At 41.2% G+C, this 23,890-nt stretch overlaps 3 protein-coding genes across 6 annotated transcripts; all 3 read left to right on the top strand.

The window, feature by feature from the left end:
- The first annotated feature begins 603 nt into the window (after positions 1–603).
- snx22 (sorting nexin 22) lies at positions 604–5,243 on the top strand. The gene is made up of 7 exons (XM_054776861.1): positions 604–837; positions 3,023–3,106; positions 3,200–3,304; positions 3,496–3,590; positions 3,712–3,744; positions 4,687–4,754; positions 4,827–5,243. The coding sequence occupies exons 1-7, from the start codon at positions 769–771 to the stop codon at positions 4,943–4,945; spliced, it is 573 nt and encodes a 190-aa protein (XP_054632836.1). The 5' UTR covers positions 604–768; the 3' UTR covers positions 4,946–5,243.
- A 4,280-nt stretch (positions 5,244–9,523) lies between these two features.
- Positions 9,524–15,770, top strand: adpgk (ADP-dependent glucokinase). 3 transcript variants are annotated; one of them, XM_054776755.1, is made up of 9 exons: positions 9,525–9,582; positions 9,654–9,707; positions 10,549–10,772; positions 11,519–11,744; positions 11,826–11,888; positions 13,364–13,484; positions 13,571–13,767; positions 13,839–13,937; positions 14,766–15,770. In XM_054776755.1, the coding sequence occupies exons 3-9, from the start codon at positions 10,555–10,557 to the stop codon at positions 15,327–15,329; spliced, it is 1,488 nt and encodes a 495-aa protein (XP_054632730.1). In that variant the 5' UTR covers positions 9,525–9,582; positions 9,654–9,707; positions 10,549–10,554; the 3' UTR covers positions 15,330–15,770. The 3 variants fall into 3 exon arrangements, with proteins under 3 accessions (XP_054632731.1, XP_054632730.1, XP_054632732.1); XM_054776756.1 differs by having other exon boundaries at positions 9,524–9,707; positions 14,769–15,770; XM_054776757.1 differs by lacking the exons at positions 9,525–9,582; positions 9,654–9,707; positions 10,549–10,772; positions 11,519–11,744 and adding an exon at positions 13,241–13,279 and having other exon boundaries at positions 11,832–11,888.
- A 1,934-nt stretch (positions 15,771–17,704) lies between these two features.
- On the top strand, positions 17,705–22,452 carry LOC129181488 (apoptosis-enhancing nuclease-like). Of its 2 annotated transcripts, none has more exons than XM_054776758.1 (4): positions 17,705–17,784; positions 18,660–19,265; positions 19,337–19,537; positions 22,000–22,452. In XM_054776758.1, exons 2-4 carry the CDS (start codon positions 18,693–18,695, stop codon positions 22,228–22,230), a joined length of 1,005 nt encoding a protein of 334 aa, XP_054632733.1. In that variant the 5' UTR covers positions 17,705–17,784; positions 18,660–18,692; the 3' UTR covers positions 22,231–22,452. The 2 variants fall into 2 exon arrangements, with proteins under 2 accessions (XP_054632733.1, XP_054632734.1); XM_054776759.1 differs by lacking the exon at positions 17,705–17,784 and adding an exon at positions 17,819–17,985.
- The last annotated feature ends 1,438 nt before the right edge of the window (positions 22,453–23,890 follow it).

Genomic DNA, 23,890 nt, shown 5'->3' with positions numbered 1-23,890 from the left:
TTTGTAGTTCAAAACTTAAAGTGTTTTAACTCAATTCAAATCCAAGCAGAAAGGAGAAGCAGGATCGGCCCCTCAAATCTGTGGCACTTGTTTTTTTGTTTTTTTTTAATACCAATCTTCTGTAAAGACATATTACGTGGATGCTGCCTTTTCTTTTTGTTGTGCACATTTTAATTTGTGTTTTATTGTGTGGCGTTGTGTTTTTTGATTGTAAATAGTTGCAGCGATTTGATCTTGTCTATTGAGACTGGTCTTTGTTTTTGTATTTTATAATATATTATTATATTTTTTGTAGCTGTTCATTGAGGATTTAAATAGTAAACATTTGATATCATGTATTTACATTAGTAATTCATGTTACACAATACAAATAATTTTTAAATAATAATGTTTAAAAAAAAAGAAAGAAAAAAATCTGAGGAGCCACTTGGGAGCCGAAAGTGAGCCGATCCAAAAGAACCGGCTCTCTAAAAAGAGCAGGGATTTCCATCACTACTTTTCAGTGGTTTCACCTATTTGTCCTCCGCTTCAAACAACATTCATTCAAACCTGGAATGTCCCGGATGTTTCGCACTGTCCAATTAGCGTGAAGGTTGAACTCCACGCGTCCAGACCGCTGCAGTCACACACCCTCCGTGTTGTGCTCTCACTTCCTGGATACTCATTGACAACCTGCTGCGGCTGTTCCAAAAGGTCTCACCAAACCGTTCAAAAGTAGTTTTTAGAACAGTCGAAGATCTGCTTTCATGCTGGTGACTGGCAACAGGAATGCCAATGATCCAAGTGACCATTCCATCCACGGAGAGGGAAGTGGACGAGGCAGGAAAGTCCAAAAAGGTAAGAACTTTTTACTCCTCTGCTTTTGTCGTCTTTGACTTAATTTGTCCTGTATTTTGTTTCTTACTTTTGTTGTTGTTGTTGTTGGGATGAGACGGAAAGGAAAAGTGAGCACCTGGTGGTGGGGGCTAGGCCAGCGCGCGTTCTCAGGTTGTGTCATGACATGAGGTGCGTTCAAAGAACCTCAGTAAAACACGGAGCTTGGATGGTTTGAAAATGCAGTCGTCCCTCGCAATATCGCGGTTCGATTGTCGCCCCCTCGCTACATCGCAGTTTGTTAGAAATTAATTAATGATTGCTGTTTCGTGGTAGACTATGGTCTATTATTAGTCAAAACATATTGAAATGCAAGTCTACTGTATGTAGTATTCTGGCCACTAGGCAACAGTAATGTTACATGCATGAGACATCTATCCTTATTACGTTACCTCCCATTCTGTGTGTAAGTGGTAAGTTGTCCTTCAACTATTGCAACTATTAAGTCACCTTTGAACTGCCGAGGAATCTCATTCAAGGTGTTTGGTTGCTTTCGGGTACAGCTACTGGAACTCCAAAACAATGCTACTGTACTGTGTGCGCTCATTTGTCGTCCTCCAAAATCCAGTAAAGACTTCATTCACGATTTTGTGGTGGACATTGCTCTTAACTTTGACTGTTTTTTTATTATTGGTGATTTTAATATTCATGTATGCTGTCCCGCGCCTGGTCAAGGACTTCTTAGCTGTTTTGGATTCTTTCAACCTCACACAGCAGTCTCTGCCCAGAGGTTGTAGTCTAGACGCTGTTTTTGTAAAGCAAACTTTTTTCCAACTGTAGAGTTCTTGCTAAGTTTGAAGCCTTATCAACCGATAATGTGAAAGGGTTCTACACATGCTCATTTCCTCATGTTTGGACTACTGCAACTCCCTTTATTTTGACCTTGACCAGTCTTGGATTCGCAATTCAGTTGGTCCAACACCCAGCTGCTCGCCTGCTCACGGGAAATAAAACGCTATGAGCACATGGCCCCCATGCTTGCTTCACTTCAGTGGCTGCCTGTTGCTTTTAGGATTCATTTCAAGATTTTCTTGCTTGTTTTTAAATGCCTAAACGGGTTTGCCTCTTCTTTCTTGTCTGATTTACTGACGTTGCACACCCCTGCTAGAGCACTAAGGTCATGCGACCAGTCTCTTGAACTGTCCCAGGTCTAGATTAAAAACAAGACGAGACAGAGCCTTTGCAGTCGCAGGCCCTAAATTATGGAACTCTGCCTCTGCAAATTAATTGTCCCCCTCTGTGGAGTGTTTTAAATCGGCACTAAAGACTCACATTTATGCACTGCTTTTTAAGACAAGTTGAACTGTGACTACAGAGGTGTTATTTCATGTCTGCAGGGCTCTAATAGTGTTTAAAACCATATTTAGGAAGTCAAACAGGTTTTCTATGCTCTCACTATGAAAATAATCCATTTATTAACACTGAATCCTACTATTGCGAAATTCATTTACTGGAACCAAGTAACCGCTAAACGAGGGACGACTATACTTTTATTGAATGTGGGAGACATTTAGTTTGCTTCTTGTATTTTAACAACTTTTTTCTCAGACTTTATTCTCGTAGCCTTATGACTCATAGCTTTACAGCATCATTTTTGTGAGGGGCATGACCATTTTCCCGCAACATTGTGGACAACTCGTAACCTTACAGTTTAATTCTTGTTACTTTACATTATTATTCAGTTTTTCTCGCAATATTTGAATATAATATTTGTGTATAATATTCTCTGATTATTTTATTCTTGCAACTTTACAAATTTGTGTCATAACTTTTTCCTGACTCTTTGCAAGTTTGAAACGTTTTTCCTCGTAATATTCAGACTTTGTTCCCGTAAACTTTTGACTTTACTGTCATAACATAATTTGCATTCAAAACTTGTTATATTATATAATATTAATAACCATTCTTGTAACTTTTGTGACTTTTTTTTCCTCTCAACTCTCTTTCTTTCTTTCAACTCTGACTTCCCGTAACTTTGCAACTTTATTCTTACAACTTAGACTTGCTGATAACTGATAACATTACAACTTTTCTTGCAACATTGTGACTTCATGTAACCTTGTGACTTTATTCTCGTACCGTCACGTTTTTTCTTATGTAGCATTGCTTTCTTCCTGCAATATTATTGCTTCTCTTTCTCTTTTTTCAGGTGTTCCGAGTTGAAGTGTTGTTCAACGAGAGGAAACATTTTGTGCTGAGGAGAAGCAGCGAATTCCAGACTCTGCACAGAAAAGTGCGTTCCTGAAATCATGAAGAAAAAAACTTGAGATTATTACAGAAATGATATATTTTTAACAGAATCTCATAATTGTATTGTTGTTTTCAGCTCAGGAAGATCATCCAGACTCCTGATTTTCCCAGTAAAAGAAATCCTCATCTGAGGACCAAACCTCTGGAGCAGAGGAGGCAGGAGCTAGAGGATTACATCCAGGTAACACAGATCGTGCATGTGCAGGACACATGTTTGACTGTCTTTTCAAAACTAAATGGGAAAAATGTAATGTGAATTACTGTACATGCAGCATATGAGCAATGTGAGGATGCCTGGTGGGCTACAATGTGGCCTTCAACAACAATGCATTTGTAGTTGGTATGGTAGCTGACATTACATTATGTGTGCAGGACATCATCTACGCATATGAAGACGTGCCGCAGGAGCTGTTGGACTTCCTCCATGTCAAACATTATCACCCAGGCAACAAGATCAGCAGCATGGAGTAAGACCAATCAATCAATCCTATTGATTTTTTTGATGATGACACAAGGTGATTATAATAGCACTGGAGGTGATATCGCATTTTCAATCATTTATGTATGAATTCATTGCTTTGATTTCAGATCACTTGATGATCTGGATAGTCAGGACTACAGGTAAATAAAATATGACTTATTTACTTTTTTAAAGTATCTCACAATCTTACAATTTAATAATCTCTTACTTATTTTCTTAATTACAAGTAAATCATCTATTCCTCATTTACCTGCTTACAACTAAATGGTCAGTTACTTCTTTGCTTAGTTATAGGTAAATTATCTATTACTTATTTACTTAGTTCCAGGTAAATTGACTATTACTTATTTATAACAAAATTATCAGTTACTTATCTACTTACAGGTAGTGCCTATTGCTAATTTGCGTAGTTACAGGTAAATTGTCTATTGCTTATGTACTTAGTTATAGGTAAATTATGTATTCCATATTTACATAGTTTCAGGTAAATTACTTGCTACGTAATTAATTAGTTTTAACTAAATGATCAATTACTTAGTTACAGGTAAAGTATTGCTTATTTACTTAGTTTCAGGTAAATTACTTACTATATATTTAATTAGTTATAACTAAATGATAATTACTTGGTTACAGGTAAAGTATTGCTTATTTACTTACTTACTTATTTACCTATTTACTTAGCTATAACTAAACTTATTTACTTAGTTACAGGTAAATGCTCTATTACTTATCTACTTTGTCACAGGTAAATAATCTATTACGTATTTACTTATTTATTACTTGGTTAACTTGGACTAATTTACTTACTTCTAGGTAAATATGCTTATAGGTAAATTATGTAATGCTTATTTCTGTTTTTACAAGTTACTTAGTTAATTTTAAGTTAAAACTTCATCATTACTAAAAGTTAATGATCTAGTACTCATTACTTACAGGTAAATAATCTAGTACTTACTTAGTTATGATCAGCTACTTATTTACATTGTTAAAGTTAATGATCTGTTGCTTATATAGAAGTTAGTAGTTTATATTAGTGTTTTACTTCAATGTTAGTAAGGTAAATAATGTCAGTGTCTACTCAGTTTTCAGTTGCCGCATCAGCGAGTGATGGCATTCTTCCAGGATCCATACGCCTCTGACCGCACATCAGGTACTGTAGATCCCTGGTGCCAGTACATCAACGTCCATGCAGAAGACATCTAGTGCCACCTGTCTGTTGCAGGTCTCCCTGATGTGGTGGTAGCGGGAGTCCTGCAAGGGTTTTACCCCCGGGGCATCCGCGTCAGTTTCACAGCCCCCGCCCTCACTGAGCCTGACCCCTCTGGGAAGGCTGGAATTTAATGACTGGGAAGAACCACCAATGGAATGGAAAGCCATCACAATCCACAGAAAGGGGAGGAAGACAAAGGAACGTGGACTTTATAAAAGTCTTCCATAAATGTTCAATGGTTTGACTTCATGGGTGACTTTTTAGTTGTTTTAATGAGTCTACAACATCTTTTAGCAGAGTACTTTGAATAGATCTTCATGTTGAAAGTCTGTAGTGCATGCAAACAACCTAAATTAAATACTCAATGAGTACAAGGATGAGTATTGTATCATTCTCGTTTTGTTTAAATGATACTTTTTTTCTTTTACACTCCAAAGCACTTGGTGCTGATTTATAAATAAAACTGAATTCGTATCACTAGTGCACTGTTTGGTTTTCCACTTGCATCATATCTGATTTGCGTGTTTTTGCCGAGAAAAGTAGTGAGATTTTTTTTTGTTTGACTTTTGAGTCATGTATTTCTTTCCCCCAGAAACTCTGGGAAGCTGGTTTCAAATGGTGCTGCTCTTCACTTAAGGTGGTAATTTGCAAGCACAGCAAAAGTCTTCCTAACAATGCATTGTAACCCGACACTGCACCCTGGGGTCAAATAGTCGTCATGCAGCGACAAGCAGTGTTTAGAGGAACATGTTTACTTGAGGGAGAAAAGACCTCCACTCTCTTATTTGCATTTACTTGACCAAACACAACTGATTTGGTCCATATAGGTTATGTTGCATTGATTCACTTTATTATTAGCAACAATGTGTACGCTGCAAATTACACAAGCAGCGTGTGTCATGTCATTCTATATGTACTGAAGTTTGGAGATTGTTGTTGATTTATGCAGGAGGCACGATAGGAATGTAGGTCTCAGGGTACCTCAAAGCACTATTAATAGAGAGGGGACCCAATATCAGGTGTTCTCAAGGGTCACAAAAACATGAGGTGGCACTGCAGACTTGAACACATTGGCTAATATAGTCATAAATAAAGTTATACGTAAAATACCAGCAGTATGTTTACACTAAGATGTAAATATTGCAAAAGACACTATATGACAGGAGTGCACTGCTGCTTTTTAAGGACATACTACAAAAAGTCAAAGATCATCTAGTATGCCTGGAGCACTATGCAGTTTCTTTAAAGACCTACTGCGGACACGCTAGTCAAAGATCTTTTTGAAAGGAGCACTGCTATTTTTTAAGGCCTGTTAAGAAAAAGGCGAGTCAAAAGTCCTCAAGACAGGAGTGCTCTGCTGTTTTTTTAAGGACTTACTGCAAAAATGTTAGTCAAAGATATTTTGAGAGGAGCGCTCTGCTGTTAAGGGCCTATACTGTGAAAATCCCAGTCAAAGATCCTCTATAGTACAGGAGCACTCTGTATTTTTTAAAAACCTATTTAAAAAAATGCTAGTCAAAGGTCATATACAGTGGGGCAAAAAAGTATTTAGTCAGCCAGCAATTGTGCACGTTCTCCCACTAAAAAGATGAGAGAGGCCTCCAATTTTCATCATAGGTGTACCTCAACTACAAGACACAAAATGAGAAAAAAAAATCCAGAAAAACACTGTCTGATTTTAAATAATTTATTTGCAAATTATGGTGGAAAATAAGTATTTGGTCAATAAGAAAAGTTCATCTCAACACTTTGTTATATACCCTTTGTTGGCAATGACAGAGGTCAAATGTTTTCTGTAAGTCTTCACAAGGTTTTCACACAGTGTTGCTGGTATTTTGGCCCATTCCTCCATGCAGATCTCCTCTAGAGCAGTGATGTTTTGGGGCTGTCGCTGGCAACACGGACTTTCAACTCCCTCCAAAGATTTTATATGGGGTTGAGATCTGGAGACTGGCTAGGCCACTCCAGGACCTTGAAATGCTTCTTACGAAGCCACTCCTTTGTTGCCCGGGCGGTGTGTTTGGGATCATTGTTATGCTGAAAGACCCAGCCACGTTTTATCTTCAATGCCCTTGCTGATGGAAAGGTTTTCACTCAAAATCGCACAATACATGGCCCCATTCATTCTTTCCTTTACACTGATCAGTCGTCCTGGTCCCTTTGCAGAAAAACAGCCCCAAAGCATACCTACTTTGGGGCTGCTACTGCTTCACAGTAGGTATGGTGTTCTTTGGATTCAACTCAGCATTCTTTCTCCTCCAAACACGACAAGTTGAGTTTCTACCAAAAAGTTCTATTTTGGTTTCATCTGACGATATCACATTTTCCCGGTCCTCTTCTGGATCATCCAAATGCTCTCTAGCAAACTTCAGACGAGCCAGGACATGTACACTAGGTCCCCAACTTACGAACACAATTGGTTCCAGACGACCGTTCTTATGTCAAATTGTTCTTAAGTAGGGGAAAAGGTAATATTACCAATGATATAGGTACTACATGTACGTGTATACATATACAGTATATGCGTATGTATGTAAATATGAGTTTGGATGCAGTAGTAATATTAAACGAGGATAATTAATGAAAAAAAACGAATAAAAATGATATAATAATACATAATGATAAATGTTATTTACCTTTGAAGAGGAGTGGTCGAGCATACGTCGTTGTGCTGGAGTTGGAGGAGTTATTGAAAAAAAGGACAAATCGTCGTGGTTAGACTCTTCTAAAAGAGGTAGTGTTCTGTGGGTGGTGTAGAATTAAGCAGGCCTATTAACTCTTCATAAACTTTAATCACACGCTCTGTCCGGGTTGTACAATTTAGCTTTCCATTTAGCTTTATCTCCCCAGCATCTAACTCTTCCTCTGTTAGTCCCATTAGCTCTAAGGCTTGCTCTGTTGGTCCCATTAGCAGTGTCACAGTGCCCTCTACTGGTCAAGCATGTACAGTAGCAGTATAAATACTGATTGAGCGACTACAAGGCAAAATAAAATCAAATATAGACCAGTCGGCTTGTGTTTGTATCTGCGAATGTTCGCTAGTCAGATATTCGTAAGTTGGGGACCTAGTGTACTGGCTTAAGCAGGGGGACACGTCTGGCACTGCAGGATTTGAGTCCCTGGCGGCCTAGTGTGGTATTGATGGTAGCCTTTGTTACTTTGGTCCCAGCTCCCTGCAGGTCATTTACTAGGTTCCCCGGTGTGGTTCTGGGATTTTTGCTCATCGTTCTCGTGATCATTTTGACCCCACGGGGTGAGATCTTGCGTGGAGCCCAAGATCGGGGGAGATTATCACTGGTCTTGTATGTTTTCCATTTTCGAATAATTGCTCCCACAGTTGATTTCTTCATACCAAACTGATTACCTATTGCAGATTCAGTCTTCCCAGCCTGGTGCAGGTCTACAATTTTGTTTCTGGTGTCCTTTGACATCTCTTTGGTCTTGGCCATTGTGGAGTTTGGAAGTCTGACTGTTTGAGGTTGTGGACAGGTGTCTTTTATACTGATAATGAGTTCAAATATGCGCCATTAACACAGGTAACGAGTGGAGGACAGAGGAGCCTCTTAAAGAAGTTACAGGTCTGTGAGAGCCAGAAATCTTGCTTGTTTGTAGGTGACCCAATACTTATTTTCCATCATAATTTGCAAATAAATTGTTACGTGTGGGTAGGCGCTGGACCCCAGATGCAGAGGCAGGTGTGCAGGTAAGCAAGTTTTTTAATAATGGTTTTTAAATGGAACGAAAGGCGATGGTGCACGAGAAAAAGGCAGAACACAAAGCACCATGAAGACCTGACTTGGAGGAGGCCTGGGGTTCCCTTCTGGAGAGCCAGGAGCACTGGGCGCACACTCTGGGAGACGCCAGGAATAGTTTAGTCCACAGGAGGGAAGGAATAGTTCCACTAAACTGCAGAGAAGGTGTACAGAATAAAAGCCAGAACAGAGCTGTCCGTAAGTGCGACACAAACCATCAAGAATAATCCAGCGTCTCCCAGGTGCAATCCCTCAGTTTAAATGAGGTCGGCAATCATCAGGGACAGGTGCGCCCAGTAGTCCTGCCTCCAGCCGCAGAAAGGGCTCCTACAACAAAGGACACACCCAGGAGAAGGCAGGGAAATGCAGAGGGCACGGACAGAGAGCAAACTGTGACATAAATTCTTTAAAAATCAGACAATGTGATTTTCTGGATTTTTTTTGTTCTCATTTTGTCTGTCATAGTTGAGGTACACCTATGATGAAAATTGAAGACCTCGCTCATCTTTTAAGTGGGAGAACGTGCGCAATTGGTGGCTGACTAAATACTTTTTTGCCCCACTGTATAAGATAGAGCGCACTGCTGTTTTTTAAAGGCCGACTGCAAAAACACCAGTCAACGGGAGTCATTTTCTGTTTTTAAGAACCTACTGCAAAAACGTTTAAATTACATTCCGGTCTGATGTCATTCACGGACCAGATCAGGCCCGCAGGTTGCCGGTTGAAGAGCCCTGATATAGGACTGAATTAGATTGCAGCAATTAATAGTAGTAATATATATAATAATATTAATATTAATATTTATTTACAAGTTGTCATAAACCATGAATAAAACAGTTTAGTGTACGTATTCTTTTGAATGTATTTAAATTGGCTTTACTTTTTAAACTAGCTGCTTCTGTGTGTGTGTATTGGAAGGTGCTGCTGTTGTGCGCATGCGCCAGGCGGGTTGCGGAAGTGTCGCTAGCAGTGTGTTGACTGCGGCGTCAACTACAGCCACCGAAGCTGCTCCTACCGTCAGTGACGTCGACCTTTGCCGCTGTCTCCATCCTAAAGCAAGTTTAACGCTCTTGATGTTGTCCTCCAGGAAACAACCAACACTTCCTTAACGACAAGTTTGAAGCCTGCTCTTCTACTGCTGGTACGTTCTACTGTCTTATGTCATACACAGAGCTTCTAGCTCCCGTGCGTTAAAATAACAATACAAAACTTATTTGACAATGAGATATAACGTTGGGGAAATACGTGGAAATGTCTGCCTCTTAATTGGATTAGTCGCTCCTCTGAGCTCCATAAAGCTACTTGATGCTTATTGTCAGATTAGTTTGAGGCTAACTTGGCTCGAAGGACACCGGCTGCTAGCTGCTAGCGTTAGCAGAAACATAATACTGTCATGCTAATTTATGGCCAACTAAATATGGTTAACATCATCGCCGAATTTTAATTGGCTGTGCTATTGCAAAAACACGCACAATACGATAAATTGGCGAGGTGAAGTTGGGTTCAACAGCTGGAAACGGAGGACGTTCGGAGGGAAATTAATAATAAATTATGAATGTATTTTCTATGGTGGCCGACAGAGGCAAACACGAAGCAACGTCTAAATGCTCCAAACACAGAAATGATGCAAAACCAAAAACGCACAACTACCATATAACAAATGCAACGGAAAAGTGCTGTAAATGCCAAAAACACTCACAAACACCCAAAGCAATGAGCCAGACTACCAGGAAGTTAGCCTAACCTGAGCGGGACACCCAGAATAAAGTTGTTTGAATGAAAATGTAAATTTTTCTGTCATTGTTAAACACTTCGCAGGGAAAAGCAATTATGTTATAATACTTAACATACATCAAATATTATGTCCTCTGTGTTTCCCACAGGACTGCAGTCTATATGTGGCATTGGTGAATGTGCAAGGAAAACCAAGAGTGCATCCTTATGTGCAGTCGTGATTTATTTAAATGTGTTTGTGGCCACAGTGCATCATGTGGAGGAAGGCCTCGGTGGCGGCCCTCTTGGCGCTGGCGGTCAGCTATCTCTACCACGGCGGCCCTGACTTGCCCGAGCAGCTTCTCCAGTATGTCAGGCTGCCCGGCTTCCAGTCATCCCCGCAGAGGCAGCAGCACCTGGAACGGGTCATATCCGACGCCTGGGACTCGCTGATCACGTTGCCCAGGCGGCAGTGGAGCCGTGTGGCTGTCGGGTGAGTTGGAGGATATTTAGTGCCTTGCCCGTGCCCCCACTGTTCTCTTCTGTCCAATGCTGCGTGACGAGGGCGTGATTTAAGCTCTTCTTAGACCGAGGAATGTGTCTGGAGCACCGGAGTTTCCTCTGTGGGAACTTAGTCGTAAAGATACAGTACTTTGTATGTATTAGGCCACCATTAGATATGTTGTGTTTGCTATACTTGAACAAACACCATGCGTGCATCATGCTGTTTAACCTTCTTAACTGTCTTTCAAGTGTAAAAAGAGGTTCATCACTGTTTATGTACATTAATTAAAACTGAAGATAAAAGCTACACGCCCATTGAGGACACATGGCAAAGGCGTGCATCATGCTTTTTAACCTTAACTGTGTTACAAGTGTAAAAATAAGTTAATCATGTGTATTGTGCCTTGGAGGTGAGTCTGTATATATGCACATTCGTGGTAACGTTGCTGTTACGCCACAGTAATGTAACAATATCAATAATAAATCAAATGTATGTCGCGCTTTTCTCTGTATTCAAATAAATTACATTTCCACTTCTACGGTTATCATCACTTTTTACCCCTCTGTGGTAGGACTGGGGAGAAAACCTCACACAAAAAGCTATAGAAAAGCACACGTGGCGTTGATGTCGTAGACGCTGCACTGCGCTGAAGTCGGATTGTTCCTGAATGTTTAGTTTGAACTCCAAATTGGAAGACTGATGCAGCGTGTCCTCTGGCCCACTACTTCCCCCAGCGTGAACGCCTGTGTGGACGTGGTGGTGTCAGGCGTGGGCCTTCTACAGGCGCTGGCAGTGGATCCCGGCAGCGGCCTGGATCACGAAGTCCTGCACTCCAAAGAAGACCTGAAGGAAGCCTTCATCCACTACATGGAGCGTGGGGCAGCCGCTGAGCGTTTCTTCAGCGACAAGGATGTGTTCCAGAGGATTGCCCGAGCAGCTGCAGAGTATCCTAGCGCCAAGGTACGACCACCATGACCTCCGCTAATGTTCTGCTTGGAAATTCTTCTCACTCTTGACCATTGACTCTTGTCTGTCTTCCAGCTGTATGTTGGAGGGAACGCCGCCCTCATTGGTCAGAAGCTTGCAACCTATCCAGATCTCATGGTAAGAAATTGTACAGTAGAGAAGTGTACATTAGCAACTCCCAGCAAACACAACGCCCTTAGTACTGGCCCTTTTAAACAATTTTGACGGATCTTTCATTAGACTCCCATCTTTCATCAGGAAAAAAAGTGTGTTTCAACCTTTTTCCGTTCTTTAGTAATCAGCAGTAGAACATAGGTAAGTTTGAGGAAAATATCAATTCCTGACTAAAAAAGGGAGGAAAAGATACATTTGAAGCATAACTTTCACTTTGACACAAATATTTTTTGCTTTTGTGACAGCTGAAATATCTAAACTATAACACAAACAATGCAAAAAGGGGTTGTTTTACATCAAAATAACAATTTATTTACAAATGTAACACCATGAACTATTTACAATTTTCACATTAGGAACTGAACTATGTGTGTGAGTGTGCATGCATTAAAATTTCCCTACAATGTGTAACCTTTTTCACACTACACTCCTCCATGCTCTCTCATTTCCTCCTCCCTGTCATGAGAGATTCTTCCATTGAATTGACCCATATGTGAGGTGGGCATTGTGAACTGCAGCGTTCAAAAAAAAAAAAAAAAAAAAAAGCCAGTCAGTACCACACAGATGTGGGCCTTCATTTACGAGGAATGTCTCCTGCAACATCTCCACATAGCCATCTGCCGTTTGATGCCCCTGCACAACCTGAAGCTCCATTGTTCCATTGAAGGAAAAAGAACCCCTGATTATGATGGCGCCCCCTCCACTGTGCCGTGTGGAAAACATCTCAGGTGGGATCTCCTTGTCATGCCAGTAGCGTTTTTTTCCACCTTTCAATGTCCCCCATATTTGGTGCTCTTGTGCAATTTCCAAATGGGCAATTTTGTGGCCTTGAAAGAGACAAGGCCTTGAAGACGTTTTTCTTCATATAAGCCTTCTTTCGCAGATGCCGTCTGATGATTATCTCAACACCAGTAACAACCTTCATTTGGGCCGAGGATGGTCCTGTGTCTTGACAGACAGCCAATCGGATCATCCAGTTCAGGGCCAGTGACATTTTTTTGGGTCTTCCACTTGATCTTTTTGTTCCATAAAACTCTGGATCTTTAAAGAAGTTTCAAATGACTGTCTTACTGCGTCCAACCTCAGCATCAATGGCGCGTTGCGAGAGACCTTCCTTATGCAGCTCAACAATACAAACGTGTTCAAAGAGAGAAAGCTTTTTTGGCTTTGCCATCAAGAGATCATGACTTTGTGAATACCTGACTTTTGCCAAGATTTTGGCTTTTAACAGCTGATGAACTAATTCTTGTTTGCACTAAATTGCTTTCTCAATTTTTTTTTGTCTCACTCCTATGTCTTCTTTTTGTATTTTGAAGCTCTACGTCGAGCCTCCTTAAGATCCAACAGTGCAAAATGTAAATTCTTGCAGTTTTTCAGCCGGTCTTAAAATTTTGATTCCTATAATATCAACTCTTATCTGTCCTATTTTAATGCCACAGGTTTTGTTATGTGGGCCAGTTGGACCCAGACTCCATGAAATGCTGGATGAGCAGATTGTTGTTCCACCGGGTTCCCTCCAGGAGACAGATGAATATCATCTCATCCTGGAGTACAAAGCGGGTAACTCGCACAGGTCACATGTTGAAAGTAACACTCCTCATACAAGATAAAGACGAGCAGAAATGAGCATGTTTTTTTATTTCCAGGTGAGCAGTGGGGTTCAACGCGGGCACCTCAAGCTAACCGCTTCATCTTCTCTCACGACGTGTCCAACAGTGAGATGAGCTCACTGGAGACATTCGTGGCGAGCCTGGAGGAGTTTCAGCCGGACCTAGTGGTCCTGTCAGGGCTCCACATGATGGAGGGCCAGGGCAGGGAGTTGTGGGAGGAGCGTCTCAAAGAGGTTCATAACAATTTAACATGCCACCTTCGCATGAAGTTAACCACCTAGTTTACCGTGTCTTTTCTTGGTAGGCAGTGGCAGCCATATCAGACATTCGTAAGGACATTCCCATCCACTTGGAGCTGGCCAGCATGACGGACAAAGACTACATGAACAGCATCATGCAAGAGGTACATGTTGGAAACAGTCTTTCACAGTGAAAAGAACCACATAAACCCTTATTAACTATACAGGCAATGTCCTAACTAACATTATTAACCCTCATAAAACACTAAATGCCTTATAAATTCCAATTTTTGATAGGCTAATCCAGGGGTCTCAAATTTGTGGCAGTCATGTTTTGAGGCTCGTGACTTGACGTTAAAGATTAATGCAAATGCAGCTCGCAGTGTCTGAGCTAGATCGTAGTACTTTTAGACTTACACTCCGACAATACTGCTAGCTTTGTTTACACCACATTGTGCACTGCTTGTGCGCAGGCTATGAGATCACTCAAGTGACACAAGAGACGGCCACCACTTTAACATTACTGTAGCAGTCTATGGCGCCAACTAGTTAGCCTCCAATGTATTTATTCTAAATTTAGGAATAGGTTTGAAACTGAGTGGGAAAGAAGGACAAAGTAAGAAGCCAAAAACATACCACTTCCACATGGAATGGGAGAACTTTTTTCCACCGTCTCATGTCGGACACTTCTTCACATTCAATGTCTCATCAATGTAACATTACTGATGTCTAGTAGTGACCAGAACACTCCATATTACTTGTCTTTCAATATTTTTTTACTAATAATAGGCCATAGTCAACCATGAAACAGCCATTAATTTTTGAAAAAACGCAATTGAGTGAGGGAGCGATGGTTAAACCGCGATATAGCGTGGGACCACTGTATGTCGATCTGCGAATATATAGGGATCTACTGTAATAGGGGATCTTTGCTGCCTGCTGAACTGAGCTCTCGTGGTGTATTTGATGACGTGGTTGTGTCTTCCTGTTAGCAGTTCATGCCCATTGTCAGCTCTATCGGGCTGAACGAGCAAGAGCTGTTGTTCCTGTCGCAGGCCGGCGGCGGGCCCCACTCTCAGCTCAGTGCCTGGAAGGGCGTCCCCGAGGTGGGCCAGGTCAGCGACATCCTCCTTTGGATTCTGGAGCGCCACGGCCGCAGCGACCCCTCGTCGGAGGCCGAGCTGACCCGCGTCCACTTCCACACGCTGGCCTACCACGTGCTGGCCACTGTGGACGGCTACTGGGACAACCAGGCGGCGGCGGTGATGGCGGGAGCTCGGGTGGCCAGCAGTCAGGCATGCGGCGTGCAGGCGGTTGATGTCACCAAGGTGGAGCTGAAGGTGCCACTCCACTTTCACAGTTCACACTTTGAGCCTCGTGAAGCGCTGTCCCTTGACCCAACGGCTCCGGCAACGGCGTGGCGTCGGGGAAACGTCACCTTCCACCTGACACCGGTGCTGGTCTGCAAGCAGCCGCTTCGGACAGTGGGACTCGGTGACGCCATCTCAGCAGAGGGACTGGTTTACTCGGAACTCAAGGGCCAGCAGCCCTTCTGAGGTTGCCTGCAGTCAGACCATCCAGGTGATGGGCGGTAGGTGAGCCCGCTTCTGCGTCTTCCTCTGTGGTTCCAAATCCTGCCTGTGGACACGTCCCGCCTATCTCCGTCGTCTGACACGGACTGAGCGTGTCCCACAAAGGTGGGCGAACTCTATGCATATGGGGGGCGCCAATGGGACATCTTTAGTTGAAGTGGCTCACCAATTTTAGCTCAGTATGGTGTGCCTTCACATAAGTCAATATATTCACATTTCAGGGCCAAATTAAGGCTTTGTCCACACAAACACATGTATTTTTAAATATTTTTGACATTTCGCAACCTGCTAACTATTTTTTGTCGTTTCCTTTTCTGATTTTGTTTCACATCACCTCCGTCCTACAAAAGGCATGTATATGTTTTTTTTTTGTTTTTTTTGGTAATGGGTTTGAAAAATCATTTTGACATACAGTGGACACTTCAAAGCAAAATGTTCCGTAGGAAATAGAAGTAATCTGTTCCAGGGTCAAACTGTGGCTATCATTAATAAACCTTAATTGGCCTTTATAGTTTTAAGTCACATTTCAACATTCTTAACATTAAGAGTGGGACTGTTAATCTTAACAGATGTAAAAACAAAAAACAACAAACAAAAACACAAGTAAAACCTCTCACCTTTTGATGTCACATAATGGCCAGGGATAAGGAAGGGGGTTGCAGGGTGATTCTGTCACCTAGTGGTGATTTATAGGTATAGTAGCCAGACCCTTTATGACATTCCATGACGTTTGAGTTTGCGATAGTTTGAACTCTGTTTGACTTTTGAGGAAAATTATTCAAATACATTTTTTATGGTTGAACTCTTAACTTGTACATGTTTTGGGACGTTTGACATCTGAGGGTTTTTTTTTAATTGGACAGTAGTGATTTTCAGCAGATACTTAACCATTAGCCACTGCCACTGCGTTTCTATTATGCAAATGTTTCCAATTGGATAACAGCACCACCTGGTGCTTTGGCATGCACACGACAGAACATAGATTTAAGTGATACCTGTGTACATGTGGACATCGCCTGCAAATATTTACATTTACATGGACTGGATATCGTTTTTACTTGAATGTGTTGTTTTTGTTTGTTGTTTCTTTTATGTACTACAAAGTCATTGCAGGATTTTTTTCCGGTAACGTTATGAAGACGTGACATTTTTTATTCTGCATAGAAGATAATTTTTCCTACTTTAAGGTAAAGATGCAAAGCACAAAGCGTCATTGTTTGTTTTTGCTTTTGGCATCGTTGTCATTGTATCACAATTTAATGCGTGAACATCGGCACTGTTGGTGTGAAAGGGATCTTTTTGCAAACTGAATCTGCAAGCAGGCGCCACATTGCAAACCTGAAGCTTTGACTGAAATTATTTTTCTAACATATTCTTGTAGTAAAATTATTCACTGGAAAATTCCCACCCCCTGTCTAATGTAATCTACTGCAAAAACAGCCTCCCTGTTTCATGTTACATTGTTTTGTTTTTCATTATTTGCTAATGCTTGGAAAGGCTGGAATCATGTTCATTTGTCGCGTGTGTGGTCCATGTTTTTTCCCCCCAGTACCTCATACAACCGATGAAGGCATTTTTATGAAGCAGTCTTAATGCAAAAAGCGACAGGGGCATTTTGCTAAACACATTGGATTTTTTGCACTAGTGGAAAGAAGTCGCAAACGTGAATGTAACCCCGCCCCTCCTAGAAAGTACCGTCTATGGCAGGGGTCACCAACGTGGTGCCTGCGGGCACCAGGTAGCCTCCCACAACCACATGAGGTGCCCGCAAGCCTGCTTTTCATTCAGGTTTTCAGTTAAAAATGAGAGAACAGTAGAACGAAATGCATTCTGAAATACAAAATGTGAGTTGTGGACACCAGCATTTTGTTAATGTTCTGGTAAAACAAGCATATTAAATGTTACAAAAATGAGTAGCTCTTGGCCATTTTCATTTTGTAAAAGTAGCTCTCACAAGGAAAAACGTTGGTGACCCCTGGTCTATGGTGTTGGTAACCTATGTTCTTAACATTTGTGTCATTTACTTTAAATATCATTAAAATGTACGTCACTTTACCAGTTTGTCTTATGTTGTGGTTTTAGAGTTTTTTTCCCTGCCGAAATAAACATCGCCGGTTAAATATTTAAAGTATGAATTGGTTCATTTAGCGTTAACACACAATTAAGTTTTCATATTTTGTCACATGTCTAAAATTCACTCATTAGACAATACAAATAGCTAATATTGTAGCCAGGGAGTGTTTTACATTACGTTACAGTACTGTATATTTATCCTAGTGTAGCTTCTCGCTGAGCCAGCAGGTGGCGTCGTGATCTGTATTTCTGTTAGGAAACGGCGAGGAAGTCAAAGCGCCAATAAGGTTGAATCTTTCTGAACTAGTCCGGGCATGTTCTTTCTGTCCACGTGTAGCCGGTGAAGGTAAAAAACCTAAGTAACCTTGTTTATCCTGTCTTCTTCATTTATGTATGTGTGTAATTCTTGTAGTCGATCAAGTGTCGATTTTGCCTTCGTGTTTAGTCGCGATGTTTAAGAGGAAATGTATCTACGTTTCTGACGTGCTGTATCCGTTCTTCAGCTATTGCTTAAAAGCCGGACATTTTCCTGAATAATACGTAAATGGTACGTTATAACGCCGTCTCTGTCAATGAGAGTATGTTCCTGTGAAATCGTCATGATGTGTAACTAATATAGTCTATTATGCTGAGTGTGGATTGTCTTTGGCGTTTGGTAATCTCAGTATTTGTCAAAAGTTTGGAGACACTCTTACACCGGATTGCATAAGAATCTATCTCAAACCATTTGGCAATGTCTTTGAAGCAAAGTTGCGATTACAGTGAGTGTACCGTTCATGGAAAAAAGGTAGAATCTAAAATATAAGAGAAATTATTGTTTAAAAAAAAGAAATGGGCCCAGCTCGCTTGGCTAGAACATAAAATTAATTGGAAAAAAAACCGTAATGAATAGTAATTGCTTATGTAGATATTTGTATTAAATGTAACGTAAACTAAGTTATAAAATGAATACCAAATACATTATTTGAATGATAGATACTAATCATTTTATACGTAAATAATACATTTGAAAATATAAAATAATACATTGCAAATAATTTAATAGAAAAAAGTTAGTTTTCCCTGTGTTTTTTTTATGTTTTAAAAATGTGGATGAGTTCCATCCTGTATGTCAATAAAATGAACCAAAATGTTACAAAGAGCTCTCAGTATGACCGTCTATTGTTAAATTACCTTTTTTTTAACACTCATTCACTAATGTGTAGTTTTTCTCCCCCACAGCAATGATGACTAGAATACTTCCATCAACGGACAATGGCGGGCGAGTGGAAAAAACGTGCTAAGGCGTCTTCGTGGGGTCTTCTGAGCAATCACAGATATTTGTGCAAAAAGGCTATGATGCTTCGCGCCATGGAGAGTGCGAGAGCGTGCAAGAAACGTCAGCAGAAGCAGAGAAATGACAACGTGAAGAGGAAAAGGACAGACAGCCATAATGAGCCACGGGATGTTAACGAGCCGACCAAAGGGGCCAACATTCAGAAGTATGAGAATAAAAGCACTGCCGCACATGAAACCGGGTATCAACAGGAAGTGAAGGACACGTGGGAGGTGGACAGCGGTTTTTCCGAGGCCAGCCTGCCGACTAGCGGCAGAAGCTCGCCGTGCCCAGACGCCGTGGTGGCGTTGGACTGCGAGATGGTGGGCACGGGACCTGGCGGGCGCTGCAGCGAGCTGGCCCGTTGCAGCATCTTGGATTACCACGGTGATGTCCTCTATGATAAGTACGTGCAGCCGTGTCACCCCGTCACCGACTACAGGACGCGCTGGAGCGGCATTCGGCGACATCACCTGCGAGACGCCACGCCCTTTGCTCAGGCCATAGAGGAGGTGAGGCCGACCGCCATCTTGTTTGCAAAAACATCTCTGAACCATCCCTGACCTCTGCTTCTGTCCTCCAGATCCTTAGCATTCTTGAGGACAAAGTGGTGGTAGGACACTCTGTCTACAACGACTTTGACGTGTTGGACATGGTCCATCCAGCCCACATGGTCAGGGACACAGCGGCCTCACATCACCTTGCCCATTTAGCCGGCTTTCCTCGCCAACGCTGCGCCTCCCTAAAGATCATGGCCAAAAAGCTTCTCAACAGACACATTCAGGTGAGCACACACAGGGTTGGGTATTGTTTACATATTAACCAATACTGGTGCCAAATGGATATTTGTTTTATTTATTTATTTTTTAATAGATGCCGGTTCTTAAGTGATGCCTCAGCTGGCAATTAAAAAAAGGATAATGTACAATTTTTTGCGACATGCAATTTTTTAACAATTTGGCTTGAATTACTTCACTTTTTTTTTTTTTTATAATATAGAGGGGGGGAAAAAACTTATCGTCATAATATTGAGACTTTTTTTTCTTGTAATAACACAAGACTATTCTTCCAACTGAAGTCTTTTGCCCTTTCCACACTGTGCCGGATTAGTATAAGTTGCATCCAGACGGGAACGCATCACTGAGTGAAAACGATGTAATACACAAGACACACCTACGTGTGGCGCTGTGAACAGGCACGCAGACGGAACCACTTGACACTCCAACTCATAGAAGAAAAAAGAATGAATGCGCATAAGTCCGTCGTCTTCCCCGTATGAGAAGTGGAATTACTTCTGCGAGTCCTTATGGACTAAAAGACAACAAAATATCAGGAGAATGTTGACTGAGGTGAGTCATGGCCGTCGAAATATTCCGATATTATGTTGCCTGGGTCGGTGACGTCATCGTTCTCGTATTGCCTGTCTACACCATGACGACAAGTCGGCGTGTTCAGATTTTCCCACTCTGGAAGCAGTTTCAGGTCACCTAGAACGCCGTTCCCGTGTGGATGAGAGGCTGAAACGATAAAATAGTTTGCGGTTTTGACCCGAAAACGTTTCTGTGGGGATAGCCCCTTGTTCAGATTCTTTTGTTTTTTCTTAAAAAAAATAGTTCTCCCAGCTTAAATGCCCAACTTGCCTTTTCAAGTTGCCAATTTGACTTTACTGACTTATTTCCCTTAGAGACATCATTTATTAAAAAAAAAAAAAAAAGTACTCTCCCAACTTAAGCCATTTTTCTTAAATGCATTTTTCTAAAGACATAACTCGACACCTATTTTCTTGTAGTATTATGTTTATTTCTGAACTCATAAGACTTTTTTCTTACAATATCACTTTCTCTAAAAAAAAAAACAAAAGAAAAATAACCACTTTTGTTTTTCTTACTCTTAAAAGATTATTCTCCCATTGTTTTTTTTTTCACATATCAACATAATGACTTTATTCAATTAAATTTCTAACTTAAACTTTTCTTAACTTTATTCTTGAAATACTATTTTTTTTTCTATTAACGTCTTTTCAAAAAGTAGCGGTGACTGACAAAGACGTCTTTTGCTCTTTTTTTTTTCACAAAAGCTACAGATCAAAGTCGTATTCATCTTGTGTGACTTGTAGGCAATGTACTTCTGTCCCAGTAGGGGGCAACAGTCCTCTTTTCCTCCTACAGGCAGCGACAGATTGTCTATGAAGAAGACGGATTGTGGGTTGAGAGAGGAAAATGGCGAAACACATGCAGAAATCGAGCGGAGACCAAAAATACAGGCAGCTAACACTGTCACAGAGCTTGATGGCGGTGGATCTGTCTTTAGTAGTGACGCGATCGCGAACGATAGAGGTGACATGGGTGATGTAGGTGACGAAGACTCAAATGCAGTTGACAATGGCAGCCAAAGCAACAAGCTAGTGGTTAGCATTGCTGAGCCATGTGGCGCGACACCGGAGCCTGACACCGGAAGCAGTTCAGAGTCGGGTGACTCAGAACCTGACCCTGATTCTTCTTACCAGTGGCCGCCGTCTGGATCGGTCAGCAGCAGGGATTCATCCCCACATCCAGCAGACCCCACCGTCACTCTGCTTGCATTTGCTTCTCTGCAGAAAAAGCTTGTTTTCTCAGTTTTTTGGTCCAAACCAGGTGTTTTTGCTGAAACTACCCCATGTTCTACCACCAATATCTAAAAACCCAAAAAGGCTAGAAGCAAACTTTTTTTTTCTGATGAGTCTAGAGTTTCTTTAGTTTCAATGTTTATGTAGTCCTAAAACGCAATATTCTGTGGGTCTTGAAAGTTCACCAAAAATGCCCAAAAACTCCGGCAGTATGAAACTCTCTGCTGTGAACATGGCTGGCAGTCTATGAGTTAATATTACAGTGATTTTGAAATATTTGGTGCCATTTTTCACCATTTTCTGTATTTACACTTTTCCCCCATAGCTAATAATGTAAACATAAATAGTCAGTTCCAGGGTGAAACTGTGGCCATCCTCAAACTTTTATGAACCATTCATGCGGTGTATGAAATCACATCTTCCCCACTAGGTAGCGCAACTCCCAGAGGGATCCATTGTTAGGTGGTCACCATGGCGATGCAGCTTTGTTACATCAGTCCAAATTGTACACATTTTTTTTAAAAAAGAACTAGGCGGTGGTAGTGCCACCTTTTGCTTCGGCATGTATTTGCCAACCTGCTCGTGCAATCGTCATTTTTCAAATGACTTGACCATAAAATGGTCCCTATCATGGCGTCCAGGTGGGGAAGAGTGGCCACTGCTCGGTGGAGGACGCCCGGGCCTCCTTGGATCTTTACAAGCTGGTGGAGGACGAGTGGGAGAGGGAGCTTCAGAGCATACTGAGGGGGGACGACGACCACAACCAGCCCATCAGGGACGCCTCCATGGAGGACTTCATGCAGGACCGGTACTGGCCTCACCACCTGACCTCCGACTGCCTAGAGGCGGAGCATGTTGGAGATGCTGACTAATGACTTTTGATGCTTGAAGGAAAACACTCACTTATTACTTGACTTGGACATGTGCTCGTTAAGTTACCTTATGACCTCATTAGGACGAGACAACTGCAGGTAAACAGGAAGTTGGCGTGTTTGTCCACACAGCTGCTATTATTGTCTTGTTTGCTGTGCTGCTGATATAAACTGCCTCCAAATTAAATTAAAAACAAAAGACAGCAAAAGCTGTGTATTGTCTTGTGTGTACACTCTAAATACAAGATTTTTTTATCAACAGTAAAAATGAAAGTGCTTGCTTTTCATTGAAAATGACAAACTCGTTAATTACCTCCACGAAAGAGCTTTTTTAAAATTTTGATGGGTGGCCATCTTCAGTCTTTAGACTCTTTCATGTCTGATATGACATTCTTTGGAAAAATATGACTGATCTCATCTCATCTATTAGTTTTTCTCAACATATCACTGACTTTTTTTTCATGTAGTGTCATGACTTTAAAAGGAATGACATGTATACAGTATTATGTAATAGTATGACCCTCTTTGGGGAGACATTTTCCCCACCTTTTTTCTCTCAAAACTTGACTTCTCATTTTTTTTAACTTGAGTGGGGGGAAGCTGATGTAACAGCACTTTTTTTTTTCTCCGTAGTGTGTCTTTGTCATTTTCTGTTTACTAAGATATTTCTAAGTTCTAGTGAGAAGCTGGTGTACCTAATGTTGTGTCCATGTTAAATGGACACAACATGTGTCATGTCATGTCGAATGGAGGTTTCATCGAAGGCCCTGATCACATAATGATTGGGTTTGATGAGGGGAGGGTCTTGGGCTGCCCTTTGACCCTTGAGCCAGAGCACAGAGGCGTCATTGTTTCTTGGATCTGCATAAATGAACCACATAACTCTTTCTTTCTTGAGCAGATTTATCAGATTACTGCTGCGCTGCCCGCCTGCGTGCTCGCCATCCGTCAGGAGGAAAACGTGCATGGTACCGTGAGGGGGCGGGGGGAGTAGAAGGTACTGTAGATGCTAAAATACTGACTAGCTTTTCTCCAGCAGTGAAAGAATTGAAGAAATGTCTAATCTCTTAATTTTATGCTTTAGCTAGCTGAGGTTAAAGGTCAAATTGGTGATTAGTAGATATCTTTTTCATAATTGTTGAAAAAAACCCCAAAGGTATTTACATGCTGCACGCGTCACCAGGAGGCTGTGGGTTAGAGGCATAGGAAGGTGATCATAAAAATTATGTAACAATTCATTACATGCTACAAATAAAAAAAAAAGATTTACTAATTACAACAAAATAATAAACATAGGAGGCTGTAGAATAGAAGCAGAGAAAAACTGCTAAAAAAAAAAAAAATCCCACAAATTGTTAAAACCCCACCTAAAACATGATTTTACTAATTACTGCTTATGGGAATTAAAAACATAGTTATCTTTTAATTGCGTTTATGGTAATTTATTTCATTGTTTTTGTTGCTGTAGCAAATAAACTAGTAAATACACCCAGCTGACTTTGAAGTAGTATTCCATAATTCATGTGGTGGAACCTTTTTTAAGCCATCTATAACACTACGAGGAGAATGATGATTATTACTACTGGTGGTATTTTTATTATATTTATTGGTAGTATTAATATCTCACAATAGCGCACCTATTTTGTTTTTTAAAGGCACT

Source organism: Dunckerocampus dactyliophorus, chromosome 5, assembly GCF_027744805.1.
Source record: "Dunckerocampus dactyliophorus isolate RoL2022-P2 chromosome 5, RoL_Ddac_1.1, whole genome shotgun sequence".
In the NCBI taxonomy this organism is placed as follows: domain Eukaryota; kingdom Metazoa; phylum Chordata; class Actinopteri; order Syngnathiformes; family Syngnathidae; genus Dunckerocampus; species Dunckerocampus dactyliophorus.
The sequence above is the reverse complement of the archived record's forward strand: the minus strand, read 5'-3'. Positions and strand labels throughout refer to the sequence as shown.

Bases quoted from the DNA above. Each gene is read 5' to 3' on its own strand.
- snx22 (XM_054776861.1), top strand. From the start codon at position 769: ATGCCAATGATCCAAGTGACCATTCCATCCACGGAGAGGGAAGTGGAC. The intron at 838-3,022 runs GTAAGAACTTTT...CTCTTTTTTCAG, and splicing joins AGGCAGGAAAGTCCAAAAAG to GTGTTCCGAGTTGAAGTGTT. The intron at 3,305-3,495 runs GTAACACAGATC...TTATGTGTGCAG, and splicing joins AGCTAGAGGATTACATCCAG to GACATCATCTACGCATATGA.
- adpgk (XM_054776755.1), top strand. From the start codon at position 10,555: ATGTGGAGGAAGGCCTCGGTGGCGGCCCTCTTGGCGCTGGCGGTCAGC. The intron at 10,773-11,518 runs GTGAGTTGGAGG...TACTTCCCCCAG, and splicing joins TGGAGCCGTGTGGCTGTCGG to CGTGAACGCCTGTGTGGACG. The intron at 11,889-13,363 runs GTAAGAAATTGT...TTAATGCCACAG, and splicing joins CAACCTATCCAGATCTCATG to GTTTTGTTATGTGGGCCAGT.
- LOC129181488 (XM_054776758.1), top strand. From the start codon at position 18,693: ATGGCGGGCGAGTGGAAAAAACGTGCTAAGGCGTCTTCGTGGGGTCTT. The intron at 19,266-19,336 runs GTGAGGCCGACC...TCTGTCCTCCAG, and splicing joins TTGCTCAGGCCATAGAGGAG to ATCCTTAGCATTCTTGAGGA. The intron at 19,538-21,999 runs GTGAGCACACAC...CATGGCGTCCAG, and splicing joins TTCTCAACAGACACATTCAG to GTGGGGAAGAGTGGCCACTG.